Genomic DNA, 16,083 nt, shown 5'->3' on the forward strand with positions numbered 1-16,083 from the left:
TCCACAAACGCCCGTGAATTAAAACTGCCAGTAATGAAATAGCCGTATTTTTCTCACAGCACAGCCGTACTAGAATATGGACGGATTTTGAAAATGACCCATATAGTGATGTGGTCTGTTAAGTTCTAAAAGGCGGATTTTAAGGGGAGGGAGGGTGCCCGGTACCAAATTGAGAGCTATCATGGTTAGGGCAGCATTTTTACCTATTCCATTCCAATCTTTGTCTAAATTCCACCTTTTCAAAATCCTAGATCCGTATTTGTCTCTATATGTTTTACATTGAACTTGCAATGAGATGAGATTTCTTGTTCCATGTGGAAGGCCATACATTATACAGTGACTTTGAGACGAAGAACAGTACTTATGCATAGACTTAGTCGATGTATTAACATGTTTATTTCCATTAAATGGGCTCAAGGTTGGGAGCATAGTACAATATATATTGTCGAAATTACCCAAGGGAACTAAATTAAAATATTAAAGCGAATATATATAAAACAATATCTGTCCTTTTTATATTTAGATTTTTCATTTTCACAATGTTTTTATTGATAGAAACATTGATTCTCTTGTCAATAAATCAAAACATAACCAAATATCCACATTATTTAATAATTGCACAAGGTCATGATTTTTATGATGTCTTTACACTAAACCCATTAGATGTGTACTGATTGATATTTTGTCTTGGATACATGATTTTTCTAAATTGTTATTGTCTTGAATGGGTAGCTGCGAGTACACCCATTGATACTGTGTGTCTTAAATGTGTTTGTTAGTTGTTTGTTTTGCTTTGTATCGATCTGATGAGTCAAGACCTTTTCAACAGATTTTTATAGTTTGTTGTTTTGCTAGCAGTTACACCACTCTCAGATTTGGGGTGGGGGGTTGGTGCTGGTAAAAATATTTAACTCCTTCATATTCTGTACATTTAACGGTTTCTGATATATAGTTATACCAATACTACAACGAAATCAGTGCAGAAATAAGTTTATCGATTTTATAAAAGTTTGTAAGATTTATACATATAAAGACGAAAACATCTGTATCCAGAATCAATCAGAGCGACATGTGTTGTTAGAGGAGCTAAAGAAGGGAATTATTTATAATAAAAGTAAAGAAACGTAGTATAAATATTTAGCCATCTAGTTTTCACCTAGTCCGAAATTTAAAGCCATGTAACGTCTCCGTAAACCCTTCGAACGATCTTTCATTTTATTTATATTTTATTCAACCCTTTGATTTGAAATGTAGATTTTTAGATGTTGTACAAAATTACTCTTCATTTTTTAGATGCACTGGTGCCTCAATCAAATTGAATTAAAATGAATTGTATGTTTACATTTATTAATTATAAAGGAGGTGACACATACTTCTGATAACATACAAAGTGCACGAGAGAAGGACATCTCCATAAAATGATTTCTTAAGATCTATTTCTGTATCACCTTACACAAGACTGTTTTTTCACTGAATGAAGTGTTGGTCGCTGGTGAAATAATGAATCTTAATATTTTCAGTGTGTTTGTTTTACTGGGCTTATATTCGAGTTTGACTGTTAGTTCAGCATTTCAGTTAAAACAGTCAAAAAGAGATGAAGAACATTTGAGTGTAGGACAATTATTTGCCCAAATGTTGGACAGTATTCTTGGAGATTCAAAAAATATGACTGTTAATAGCACGACTTTACCATCTACTTTCAGTTGGTTCACCAACAAATTCTCAACCAATACGGCGGGAACAAGCAAAGGAACACCAACACAAACAAGCACGAAAGTCACCACATCTTCTCAGTTAGGAGTAACAAACACTAGTAATGTACAGCTACCATCTACAAATGTTACCAGCGATGGAAACGTGACTCGATCACCGACATTGTCTCGCCCTTCATCAACGACGTCTGGTTTAATGGAAGCACGGTGCGGTGCGGAGTTTACATTAACAGAGTTGTGTGGCACTGGGCTGTCTTCACTTCTTGTCGACTTGAACATTTGGGATGTTTATGGAATAATGTTCTCTAACGACGTCATTGAAGCATTGCTTCTGAATTGTGCTACTGGACATTGGTGTTTATACGACGAGTTTTCCTATTGGAATGGATTAATGATGGAGAAGGCTGCTATGGTCAAAGATTCTGAAATCTTCTCTCAGATTTGTCAATCACATTCCTTGTCCTGTTTTGACACCTTTCTGAACAATGTCACCGGATGCCCTATTCAAGAGGTAAGAACTAAAACGTAGAATCAGTCACGTAGAATACAAGTATAAAAAAAGAAGATTAGATGTGTTAAAATTGCCAATGAGACAACTGTCCACAAGAGACCAAAATGACACAGAAATTAATAACTATATATGGGTCATCGTACTGCGTTCAACAGTGATGTTTTTGGTACTTTTTGTCAGCTGACTACCGATCTGATAAGTTTAACCGTTTCCAATTGATATTTACATTTGGTTCTTGTGTGTTGTGTTGTTTTACAACGGTTTCCCTTTAAATCGGGACTGTTGGTCGCTCACAATATAAAAAAAATGATGTGGTATGACTGCCAATGATAACAATTCTCTACAAGAGACCAAATGACACAGACACTAACATCTATAGGTCACCTAACGGCCTTCAACAATGAGCAAAGCCCATACCGCATAGTCAGCTATAAAACATGTTAGAGGGATCCTAACCCTCCCCTAACCTGGTATAGTGGTGTCACAATACAACATAAGAACGAACTATAAAAATCAGTTATAAAGCTTAAAAGAGGGACGAAAGATACCAAAGGGACAGTCAAACTCATATATCGAAAATAAACTGACAACGCCATGGCTAAAAATGAAAAAGACAAACAAACAATAGTACACATGACACAACATAGAAAATAAAGAATAAACAACAAGAACCCCACCAAAAACTAGGGGTGATCTCAGGTGCTCCGGAAGGGTAAGCAGATCCTGCTCCACATGTGGCACCCTCACAGTTGCTTATGTGATAACAAAGCTGGTAAATAGTCTAATTCGGTAGGTCACATTAACGAAAGGGAAGGGGATTGTAGTTACGACGTAAGGAATATAACCGATATCATTTGTGAAGCGGTTATTCCATAACGGTCAACCAACTCGTGATGGCGTCCGTAAAATTTACGAAGGGATAATTTCAACTTCACCATTTGGAACTCATTTGGTTTAATAGCTTCCTTGTGAGCAGCAACCCTCTATCAAGAATATCATGATAGGAAATGCAAGCACGGGAATATCGCATAAATTGGGAGATATATACCCCGTATGCAGGTGCTGCTGGAATATTGGTCCTTAGAAATGGAAAGTTCACAATTGGAAAGCTGAAATCATCTCTTTTGTCGTAAAGTTTTGTTTTCAACCGACCCTCATTGTCAATTTCTAGATGTAAGTCAAGATATGAGACCGACTATAACAAAAATACAGAGTGGACGTGGCTGGGTACCAACAAGCATGTTTCAATCAGATCTTTTCGCGTGCATGTCTCAAGCCAGGATCATGTAAACTGAAACGTGTGGTTGCCGTCGGTTGCTGTTTGCCTATATATATTGTTCAAGTAACGTTAACTAAAGTGTTAATATCCCTACCCGAGATTTTTATATTTCTTTTGTATCTGGCTGATAATTAACTGGTGTATTGTTGATCACCAAATCATCTTTTTCTAGTTTTAAATGGTTCACCTTTTGTCGACCCAAGGCCTTCTACAGGTTACTACATGGTGTTTTGCACAAAGAAGAAGGCCGTACGATAATCTGCCATTGTTCACATTCCTGTCTTTTGGTCTTTCGTGCATAATTGTTTCATCGGCAATTAAACCACTGCTTTTGGAATGTCCAGACGAAAATGATAAGTCTGGGCTTTTTGTCCTTATTATGTCACTTTTGTCCGTCGTCTGCTAGCATGAATTTACCCATTGAAATAATGCATGATGCTAGACTGAATCCAATACTTGAGATATTTTAAATAAGAAATGTGGTAAAATCGCAAATGAGACAACGATCCACCAGAGTTCTGAGCAAATAATGGTACGATCTTCAACGATGAGAAAAGCAAATACCGTATAGTCACTATACTAGTTATAAGCTACAAAAATCCTCAACATTAGAAATGCGAAACAATTCAAACAAAAACTAACGACCTATAATTATAACAATACAATTAACGAAAAACAAATATGACTCCTGTCATGGGAAAAGGTGTATTGTCAAACATGTTTGCGAGCGCTCAACCCTCCTTATACTTGGGATAGTGGTGTGACAGAACAACATTTAACAATATGTAAAATTCAGCTGCAAATTTTCAAAATAAATAGATAGGTACGTAATGGCAAAAACACATGTGAAACGAGAGCAATAGACACAAAGCAACTATATAAGAACACATCTATAGTTGTAGTTCAAAATAAATTACAAACAATAAATAAATCAAGTTCTCCAGACTGGCATTTTTGTTTTTATCTTGTTTTAGAGAATGAACTTTACTGTTGAGGCTATAAACATGCTTTGTGATATGAGAAATGACCATCAGCTGGACTTGACCTGTTATGGTCATTTATTGGCAGCATTTCACGTGACTGTGGTGGAATTCCTTAGGGACAATAATAATAAGGTAAACACTTTTATAAATATTACTTGTAGTTTTGCATTCCGCAAATGAGTTTTTGTGCTGTGGTCATATTTTGTTTTATTGTCATTCATTTTTGCTTATGTACTTTGTCTATATGTCATTTTTTTTATTAACATATTTTGGTGGTTTTTTTTAATAGTAATTAATTATAACACAACGTTGACTTCTATACCCCTATTTTTAACACTTTACCTACTACAGTATGACTCTTTGTTTTGATCACACATTGTTGTCAATATAATGTACAAGTGAGAGGTTTAGCTAGCTATAAAAACAAGTTTAATCCAACATTTTCCTCATAAGGAAATGCATGTACGAATAGTTATCAAAGGTACCAGGCTATAATTTGATACGCCAGACGCGCGTTTCGTCTGCATAAGACTCACCAGTGACGCTCAGATCAAAATTGTTAAAAAGCCAAACAAATATAAAGTTGAAGAGCATTGAAGACAAAAAATTCCAAAATGGTGTGCCAAATACGGCTAAGGTATTCTATGCCAAGTCAGGAACATGACACAGTTGTTTTCTATTCGTTTGATGTGTTGAGTTTTTGATTTTGCCATTTGATACAGGACTTTCTCGTCTGGATTTTCGTTGGGATTTCGGTATTAACTTTTTTTACTTTTGATGGTCATATATAACATCAGTATTATCATTATTGTTAAAGCCGTTTAATATCATTTTATATTGACAATAAACAGGTTGATTTGACGAGGATACTTAATTCAGTATGATCACTTGCGAATTTAAGATGGCAATTAAGAATTAAGTTGACCAAAAACAATATAAAACACTACAACGTTTTACAGGTGCTTGGGAATTGACCTCTACAACGTTTTGTGTTTTCCTTTTTTTATCAAATATTTTGTCATATTCGATCTTTTTTTTTACTTAGTTTATGTTTTTTTTTTTTGTCCTTTTACATACGATTTTACAATAGCAGTTTTTACATGATGTCAACCAATTCATATTTTTTTTTCTTACAGGGCGTTTTTCAATAAAAGTGCGATTTTCAGACCTAAACAAATAGAAAAAAAACAACTTGTCTAAAATTTTATTTTAACTTCAATTATAACACAACGTATTTGGTACAACTTTTTTGAATTTTGGGTCATCTATGGTCTTCAATTTTGTATCTGTTTGGCTTTATAACTATTTTGATCTGAGCATCACTGATGCGTCTTATGTAGACGAACTCGCGTCTGGCGTATTAAATTAAAATCCTGATACCTGTGATAATTAAATACTCTTCAAAACTATTTTTTTTATAATTTAAATGCTGTTTCGTAGTGGACATCTGCTTCTAAAAGCACATCTCATGGTATTTGTAATGTCTTCTTTTGACATTCTAGTTTATTTTATTTTATATACTGGAAATATCTCATTTTTTCTGAATTGGAGATTCATTTTTTTTATCGATGAAAAATAGACAGTACCCACATATGAAGGCACAACTCATGTTTCGTAGAGGACATTTTGATGATTTTCGTAGTTGACAAAAACCGTTCCATAGTGGACAAACAAGTTTCGTAGTTTACATCAACCCTATTGTATATTGATCAAAAATATATTGAAAGTTACATGAAACTAACCCTTGTTATTTGTTTTGCACGAATAGAATTGAAAAAAAAGTAAAAAAACGACTGCATGTAGTGGTAGTGTCCACTACGAAACGTTATTTTCCCAAATTTGTTTCGTAGTGGACATATTCACATATTTCATTTTTCTTCCACAATCTCTAAATTGCAATAGTAACAAAAAATGATTCCTTTCATCAAAGCACATGCTAAGCCGTATACTGATTTTTTCCCCCATAATTTTAAAACCAGATAATGAAGGAGATTTGACCCGTTCTATCTGGACATAAGAAAAAATACGGTATCACTCTGGCCCATATGACGTGCTAAATTTTTTTGGCCATAAATTTAAATGCCGTTACAAACACATCACTTTTAATATACATTATCAGAAACTACCTCATTTATCAAAATTGCAGTACCCTAGCTGGAGATATATGCCATCAAAGTTGGATATACAAATAAAGTGAAAAAATGTCTTGTCCGTAGACATGCATTCCCTAGTAAACTGGAAGCATAATTACATTTATGTTGCATTGCTAAGTTCCTGTTCTTTTGTAGATATGAAAACACTACTAACATTTTTTTCTACCATCTATTAATAGAGGAAAAAATTCAAAAATATGTCAGAATGTCTTGTCCGTAGACACATGTCTTGTCCGTAGACATGTCTTTTTATCAATATTGCTTAGCTTTATGGGTCTTAATTAGTCCTATGTGTTGTTTAAACTTAGAAATATCTTATTTTTAATAAATAAATGGTAATTTAAGTGTTCTCAATTTTGTAAAATTACTTTACGGGAGTGGATTTTAAAAAGTGTCAGATTATCAGTCATAAAAAGCATACCTTATTTTACTTCAATATTGTTTATTCCAGTTGATGCATACCTTAAAAGATTAACTAAATCAAATGAAGAAAAAGTATTTCTCTCTTTCTAACTTTATCTTTTGCATTTCAGTATTAACAGCAGATGAAGAGGTGTCTACGGACAAGACACTTATACATAACAAGTATTAAATTCAATTATTTGTCTACTATGGAACTTAAATCTTATTTATAGGTGATGAAAGTTATCTATTCAAATTAAAACTCAGTATTTTCAACATGAATATAGTCACAATTAATTCTAACAGATTTTTTTTTAACTGAAATTGTCTTGTCCGTAGACATTACCACAATATATTTGTATCCAATTTCCTTGATTTCAGCCTAATTTGATAGGTAAAATGTATGTTATTCTTTTAAGAGAATACATTCAACTATGTCAAAATTGAGTTTTAATAATAGTTTGATTGTTTTAAACAATCAGATATATAGATTTCAGTTAAAAGAATGTGTCTTCAGTTTGGCTAAATCAATAAATTATTGAGATATGTAAAGAATTATGGGTACATTTTTATATTTTCAAAAATTTAAAAAACACAGCTTAAAATTTAAATAGTAACTTTTAATCTTAACTTTAACAATCATCTTTGAAAGCATTTAATTGAATATCAATAAAATGTCTTGTCCATAGACATTATCAAAATGTATTTGTTTCCATTTTCCTGGAAGTTAAGCATCATTTGATAGATAAACCTGATAAAATGTATGGTTTTTTTTTCAAGAGAACACTTTCAGCTATATCAAAATTAGGTTTTAATAATGCATTTCATTAAATTGAATACAATGTCTTGTCCGTAGACAAAATATATAAATTGTATTGCTAAGTTTGATTGTTTATTGTAAGAATATGCATCAAGTTATTTTAATGTTCTATACACCAAAAGAAAGGTTTTTTTTGGAAGTTTTGTTATTTATAGATAATTTTAGATACAGTTTTATCAGATAAGATTAATGATCAAAGAAAGCTACTGTTGTTTGAAATAACTGCGAGTTAAACATGTTCTTGTCATTTTTTTTTCAATTAAAATGTTAGATATTCAATAATTCTAAACATATTTTGTTGTCTTTGTCATTGACCAAAATTCTGACACTGGTGACCATGTCTTGAAGCCAACCATTAAAGAATATTATACAGTTTTTAAACACCATTTATTTAATAAAAATATTAAATATTTCTTCCAAAAACTGCATGTAATTATATAAATGCTTCCAGTGTTAGCCTAACGATAGCAATTTTTCATAATTTAAACTCTTTTTGAACAAAAATATCAAAAGAGTTTTTCCCTGAGGTGATACTCATTTTTGACTTCATGTGAAACACAAAATGCACATCTGATCTTGGCTAGGCCGTTATTAATCTCTCTAAAAAATAGTATGTTTCTTTGCTTAAAAATGTTAAATCTAAATAAATGTACTGACTGCACAAAAAATACTTGTAAAGATCAAACACATTTTTTTTAAAGTGGCTGGGACAAGAAATCTTATTTTTATTGAAAAACGCCCAGGCACATCATACAATTGCAAGAAGAAAATTGTTTATAAAATGTTTAAAAGCATATAATATGTTCATTCTATATGGCTGTCCATATATATCTACAATGTATACAAAAGCCTAAACTACATGACTTTTTTAGGTTTAAAAGTTGACTAAACCCGATAAGTATGATAACCTTCATAATCCATCATGTATAGATTCCTTTCTCTTGTTTCGTGTCACAGCTGGATATACATTTCATTATGAATAAAGAAGACTTCTTTTTATATGGCCGATACGAACTAGTTTGATCTGGGTATTATATAGGAGATTTGTCATTGATTATCTGGAATCCTCTTGTATTACGCAACTCTCAGAACAGTGAACAAAGTGTAGTAGCCAGCTGAGCACCATCTTGTAATGATCGTTTCTTTGGGGTAGTAGTTAGACACTTCAACTTTCTACCCATTTCAAATCAGTGAACAATCAACAAAATATATTTACAGTCTGCTTTGAACCTAAACCTGGATTATAAGCTAACATCCTATTTCTTGATAAAACACTTGTTCTGTTACTGTTTCCAAAATCAAGTTATTAATATAAATTGGTTCTGTTACACTCCTTTCACAGGTTATAAAGGCTAGTTGAGCATTCACGAACATGTTTAACCACACCACTTTTATATGTTCACAATTCAGAAGTCTGTAATTCATGTAGTGGTTGTCGTTGTTTGTTTATTATCATATTTGTTTTACGTTATAAATCAGGGTGTTTTTAATTTTTTAATTGGTCCACATTTTTTTATATATAGTCTTCTGAAGCTGTGTTTTTTTTTGTTATGTGTACCTTTAGTTGCTAAAATTCCCGTGACGTCATTCGGTCTCTGTGGATAGTTGTCTCATCTTGCTGTCAAACCAAATCTCCTTATTTCTATATTAACGATTAATCCAAACTTGCATATCCAAAATATAAGACACAAAATAATTGTCTCACCGGCAAGAAAATGCACTATATTTGATTTCAACTTAGCTTTTAGCTGCAAAAGACACATTCCAACCGACTTCAAATTCATTTTATTGATTGATTTATGAGTGAGAATCCTCCTAACATGTAGAAATAAAGTTATATGAAATCTTAAAAACTCTTATAAAGTATATTGATTTATGAGTGAGAATCCTCCTAACATGTAGAAATAAAGTTATATGAAATCTTAAAAACTCTTATAAAGTATATTGATTTATGAGTGAGAATCCTCCTAACATGTAGAAATAAAGTTATATGAAATCTTAAAAACTCTTACAAAGTATATTGATTTTCAGAAATTACAAGAAGGTGTGTTTGAGGATGCCGCCTGCCAAAGTCCAGAAGTTTTGGTAAGTTCAAAATACAACATATATGAGAACTTCATTTCATTTGTATTTCAATAGCATATAGCATAAGACAATCATAACTTTACAAAAACAATTGTACATAAAAGAAAACTCTTAGCAGTTACGTTTAGATGCTACTTCAGCTAAGTTGAATCTTTGAGCATGAGTAAGCATAATGCATTAGTGCTAGGACGACTCGGTGGTCTCTGAACAGTGCATCTCCAAGCTAGGTCATACCAAAGACTAAGACAACAGTATTTTCTGCTTTACAACGCTTTTGCAAAAAAAAAACAAACCGCGCAACTTTACAGTAAGAGAAAAGGCATGGTCGATTCTTTACTGTAGAGTAATAGCAAAGGCTGGTCGGTTAAAATAAAATATATCAGAGTAGAGTTATATGACATTCTGTCAATCGCACACTTTTTTAATTTGAACAACAATTACACCAGGTTACATATCTTACACTTCTTCAACTTGTGACAACTATGACACATGTTTCAAAGTATGTTAGTTAAATCTGATCAATAAAATCAACACATGAATTATGTTAATACAACTAGTAGCATACTATGTGTTGTGATGATACTTTAAAAGTTTAATCAAACCCAATGTCAATTCATGTCAAAAGGAGTGCTATAACATGTTAATAAGAATGGTATGACATGTCAAAAGAAGTGATAAGATATAACAATAGAAATAGTATGACATGTCAATATGGAATGGTATGACATGTCAATATGGAATGGTATGACATGTCAATAGGAATGGTATGACATGCCATTATGAATTATATGACATGTAAAAAAAAGGGTATGACATATCAATAAATATGGTATGACATGGCAATAGGTGTGATATGACATGTCGGGTTGTTGTCCCTTTGACACATTCCCCATTCCCATTCTCAATTTTATGACATATCAAAAGAAATGGTATAGCATGTCAATAATAATGCTATGAAATATCAATAGAAATAGTATGACATGTCAATATGAGTGGTATGACAGGTCAATAGGAATGGTATGACAGGTCAATAGGAATGGTATGACATGACAATAGTAATGTTATGAAATGTCAATATGAATGGTATGACATGTCAATAGGAATGGTATGACAGGTAAATAGAAATGGTATTACAGGTCAATATGAATGGTATGACAGGTCAATAGGAATGGTATGCCATATCAATAAGAATGGTATGACAGGTCAATAGGAATGGTATGGCATGTCTATAGGAATGATATGACATGTCAATAAGATTGGTATGACATGTCAATAGGAATGGTATGACATGCCATTATGAATTATATGACATGTAAAAAAAAGGGTATGACATATCAACAAATATGGTATGACATGGCAATATGCGTGATATGACATGTCGGGTTGTTGTCTCTTTGACACATTCCCCATTCCCATTCTCAATTTTATGACATATCAAAAGAAATGGTATAGCATGTCAATAATAATGCTATGAAATATCAATAGAAATAGTATGACATGTCAATAGGATGGTATGACATGTCAATATGATTGGTATGACAGGTCAATAGGAATGGGATGACAGGTCAATAGGAATAGTATGATATGTCAATATAAATGTTATGACATGTCAATTGGAATGCTATGACATGTCAATATGATTGGTATGAAATGTCAATAGTAATGGTATGACATGTCAATAGGAATGGTATGCCATATCAATAGGAATGGTATGACATATCAATAGAAATGGTATTACATATCAAAAGAAATGGAATGACATATCAATAAGAATTGTTTGATAGTTAATAGGAATGATATGACAGGTCAATAGGAATGGTATGACATGACAATAGTAATGTTATGACATGTCAATATGAATGGTATGACATGTCAATAGGAATGGTATGACAGGTAAACAGAAATGGTATTACAGGTCAATATGAATGGTATTATGACAGGTCAATATGAATGGTATGGCATGTCTATAGGAATGATATGACATGTCAATAAGATTGGTATGACATGTCAATAGGAATAGTATGAAATGTCAATGTTTGCTTGACCTTCAGCATATTTTAAAATTAAAGTTTACTGGTTATTGAGAGCATTCTTTAGATTCATACTAAAAGAATCAAATCTCCACGCACAGATGATTAGGAACGAGAAAGAAGTAGATTTAATATTTTCGGGCAATCAATGGTGGACTTGAAAAATTAAAAATTCTTTTTTTATATTTTCAGATGACTAAGAGCGTACTCTGTGTAGAGGCAAAATGTCCTAGTCATAATGAACTTTTGTTGAAGTATGTAATTATTGTTTACACTATCACTCAAAAACACAGTGATGATATTGCTTCTTTGTAGTTTTAGTTAGAATGCAAAATTGTTGAAAAGACATATTCTACTTTGCTTTATGGTGTATAAATTGTTCAACATAATACAACCCTATAAAACTACAAATTAAAGAAGCATCTAGTTCCGTTCTTAAAACAACATTCCATAGACGCGAGAATAACCAAAGGCTTCAATCTCTTAACTTTTAAATTGTGTTTTTCTGATATGGTTAATATGCAACCATTAGTAAATGTTTAAAAAGGGTAAAATGGGGAGAAATTATCTTGCCCTCATTAGCGTGTTTTGGAACAATTTTCTATAGTGTAATCGCTCTTTCTGCTTTAATTCTTGAACAAAATATTACTGTGATTGTGTTATTAAATCCCACTGATATTCAAATTTTTGAACTATTTCAGTTTCTCGCCATGGCAATGGTTCAGTCCAAACGTAAGTAAAATCCAGGCAAACTGCCACTTACCAGCAGACACATGTGATGAAGATGCAACCTTTGGACCAACGGTAACCACTTCCACTTATATGACTACAGATGAACCAATGACATCCACTGTACCAACACAAACAACTGTTATTCCTGGGATGGCTAACGATGCATTAACTGGGTCTGGTAACGGAGAGGACAGTCACACAGTAAGTATATATTACACATTTGACTGTATGTGTGTTCGTCATTTAAATTAACGTCTATTCACACTAGCTTACCTTGCCTAAAATAACAATTATTCCGGGGATGGCTAATGATGCATTAAGTGGGTTTGGTAATGGAGTGAATAGTAACACAGTAAGTAAACATATTATTAGTTATCTTGGTGTAATCAGGGGTGTACAGAATTTTACACCGTCGTTGAAAATTCTTACACCCTGAGGCGCAGCCGAATGGGTGTATGAATTTTCAACAACGGTGTAAAATTCCGTACACCCCTGATTACACCAAGATAACGAATTTATTTCTTATCAACAATTCCTTTACTCATTTTGAAACTAGGACGTAAAATTGTAAAAATGGTAATGAAAAATTTCCAGCGTAATATTATTTCAATGTCCATGTTGCTGCACATTGTGAAATACTTTTTTTTGGAAAAATTCAGAACATTTTGTTCACATAAAAAACGAAAACAAAAAAAATATTTTTTTCATTTTTTTAAGCATTTTCTTCTTATATTTTTTTTTACTAAATTTCATTTTTTTTTCTTTATTTAGGGAAAATTTTATTTTTTTTATTTTTTTTGGCAAAATTTCATTTTTTTTTTTAAATTTTGGCAAAATTTTATTTATCACCGGGTGAACAAGGGTGGGGTGTTATTTACACCGGGGTAGTCAACCAATCAGATTGCAGTATTTTTGCTGCATAAGAAATAATATGTCTTATCTTTTGTCCGTCATTCAAAAAAACGTCTGTGAATTCTAGCTCACCTGGCATTTTCTCTAAATTGCGATTTTTACTATTTTTTGGGGGGCATAAGACTATTGTGGACAAAGAAAAACTATACAAGCATACATGATCAGCAAACTGATATCCACAAATAAGCTCATCCTGCCTATTTTTAAAATCATCAGGGAACTCCTTATAAGAGTTATTGCCCTTAAATGACGATATTCACTCTTTGTGTAAGGTAATTTACAAAATACAAACAAACTGATTCAAGAGAACTTGTAAAATGCAAAACTAAGCACCAAAATAAGATATGGAAAAGAATGACAAAAATTGTTCAGAAGCTTGTTGAAAAATTTACAGAGGCTACATTGTCGTTTACAAATATAAGAATAAGGAGATGTTGTGCGGCCTTTAACAATGAGACAAACCTATACCGCATATATTGTATAAGCTATAAAGGGTATCGGCAAGACAACATGTGGAACAATTCAAGATAGAAAACCAAGGGTTTGAATTATAATATTTATATAACTTCATAATGCACCAAGAAATCAACATCAGAAGTAATATCACTACTGAATTAAGTAATTAACTATATATTTTGTATATTTTCCGTTTTAGAATGATGGATCTTTCATTTCCGAAATGACGATGATTTTAGGAGTTTGTGCTGGTTTAATAATAGCAGTATCCGGTTTCTTTGTATTGATATATTCTTGCTGGAGAAAACATGGATTGAGGAGAATAGACAAGGTTGGATACACACCACTAAGGAATCAGGACTGACTAATATTAGATGATTAATACTACAATCATCACCAGGCCCAATACATGTACAAGTTTCTTTAATCATTGTGGTGTTATCTTTTTGTTGTCAGATTGACAAATATTTCCGTGCTTAGATTGCAAATAATTACAAAGAATACTATAGTTTTTATATTTGTCTTCAACATCTATTTATTTTTTTACGTTAAACCGACTTTAGGAATAAGAATTTCAATAAACTTCAAGACACTGACATGTCACATTCTAATGCAACGGAGAAATAAATGTGTTATTCATTTGTCCATAATCTGGGTTGAATTCAAATAAAAATGTCCAAAAAAACAAATTGAGTTAACATAAATAAGAGTAAACAATACACAACAAGGATGATAGGGGTTTTAAAAATATATAACAGTACAGCAGACCACATTAACCATCAACAGCCGAATGCTTTGACATCTAAACACAAAGGCATGCAACAACATACTAGTCTAGATAGTATGAATTGCCTATAAGAGACAAAATGTGCGTGCATACAAGTCATTTATATGTAGTGTAACGCGAACCTTTAAGGGCAAAGCAGAGTACAAACAAAAAAATACTTGGTACTAACTAGCTAAAATGTTCCATCACAAATCAGGTAAATCACAATATACATCAAATATTTTGACATACCCGTAGCCAGGGGGGGGGTTCGGGGGGTTCGGACGAACCCCCCCCCTTGAAATCAAATAAGCACTGTTAAAGTCAACGTTTTGTTCAAATTGTGACTGTTAAAGTCGAGTTCATGAGTCCAACGAACCCCCCCTTGGAAATTCCTGGCTACGGGCCTGTTTGAATGGTAATTATGCACTTATTCCCGACTAGAGTCTAGAATCCATTTCACTATTGAATGTCACTTATTTAAGAAATAAAAACTCACAAATTGTTTCTGCTTATAACAAAGCGCACTGAACTGTCATAAAAATAATCCAATTCTCCTCCTCTAAGGTTCCGTCTTCCCGACTTTATATATAAGTCCTGGTCATATCCATTGGCGGACTACTGGTGCTCCGACCGGATGTATAATGATAAAATTATGCTACAATTCCCCCTTTCCAGGACTTTGGAATTCTTTTCCCAGAAAAACAATATCACTAACGAATAAAATCTAAAATATTTAATGAAATAAACTACTGCTAAAAGTTATTTTCGTGGTACACAACTATTCCTTTCATGTTTATTTTAAGATCTGCTTGCGTTTCCTATCACACCTTTATGTCCTTCTCGAACTTGAGACAAAACTGCTCCAATTCCAAAATGACTCACATCTGTATCTAATATAAACTCTTCTCCGTCGATTTCTGGATATGTAAGTATAGGGCAGCTTGCAAGTAACCGGAAGTTTGTTCACAATCGCTTGTCCATTCACAGGGAGCTTTTAACTGCGTTAAATAAAAAAGACACTTAACAATTTTCGAAAAATCCTTGATAAATCTTCTGTAATAAGAAACCAATTGAATGAAAGATCTTAATTCGGAAACATTTTGCGGGGACTCAACCTTGAATATTGCCCGTACCTTAGAAGGATCCTGCCGCACCCCTTCTGTTGACGGAATAAGTCCGAGATACTTTACCTCGTGTTTAAAAAAAAACTACACTTTGCAGCCTTGAGTTTTAATCCGG

General features: G+C 32.7%; 1 protein-coding gene across 1 annotated transcript; it reads left to right on the plus strand.

Moving 5' to 3' along the window:
• The first annotated feature begins 1,455 nt into the window (after positions 1–1,455).
• On the plus strand, positions 1,456–14,764 carry LOC143065416 (uncharacterized). Its single transcript, XM_076238974.1, has 6 exons — positions 1,456–2,223; positions 4,477–4,617; positions 9,892–9,945; positions 12,168–12,229; positions 12,677–12,908; positions 14,275–14,764. The coding sequence occupies exons 1-6, from the start codon at positions 1,501–1,503 to the stop codon at positions 14,437–14,439; spliced, it is 1,377 nt and encodes a 458-aa protein (XP_076095089.1). The 5' UTR covers positions 1,456–1,500; the 3' UTR covers positions 14,440–14,764.
• Positions 14,765–16,083: the final 1,319 nt, after the last annotated feature.

Source organism: Mytilus galloprovincialis, chromosome 2, assembly GCF_965363235.1.
Source record: "Mytilus galloprovincialis chromosome 2, xbMytGall1.hap1.1, whole genome shotgun sequence".
Classification (NCBI taxonomy): Eukaryota; Metazoa; Mollusca; class Bivalvia; order Mytilida; family Mytilidae; genus Mytilus; species Mytilus galloprovincialis.

Coding starts and splice junctions, on each gene's coding strand:
- LOC143065416 (XM_076238974.1), top strand. CDS start 1,501: ATGAATCTTAATATTTTCAGTGTGTTTGTTTTACTGGGCTTATATTCG. Junction 4,618..9,891: donor TTAGGGACAATAATAATAAG/GTAAACACTTTT, acceptor ATTGATTTTCAG/AAATTACAAGAAGGTGTGTT. Junction 12,230..12,676: donor CATAATGAACTTTTGTTGAA/GTATGTAATTAT, acceptor GAACTATTTCAG/TTTCTCGCCATGGCAATGGT.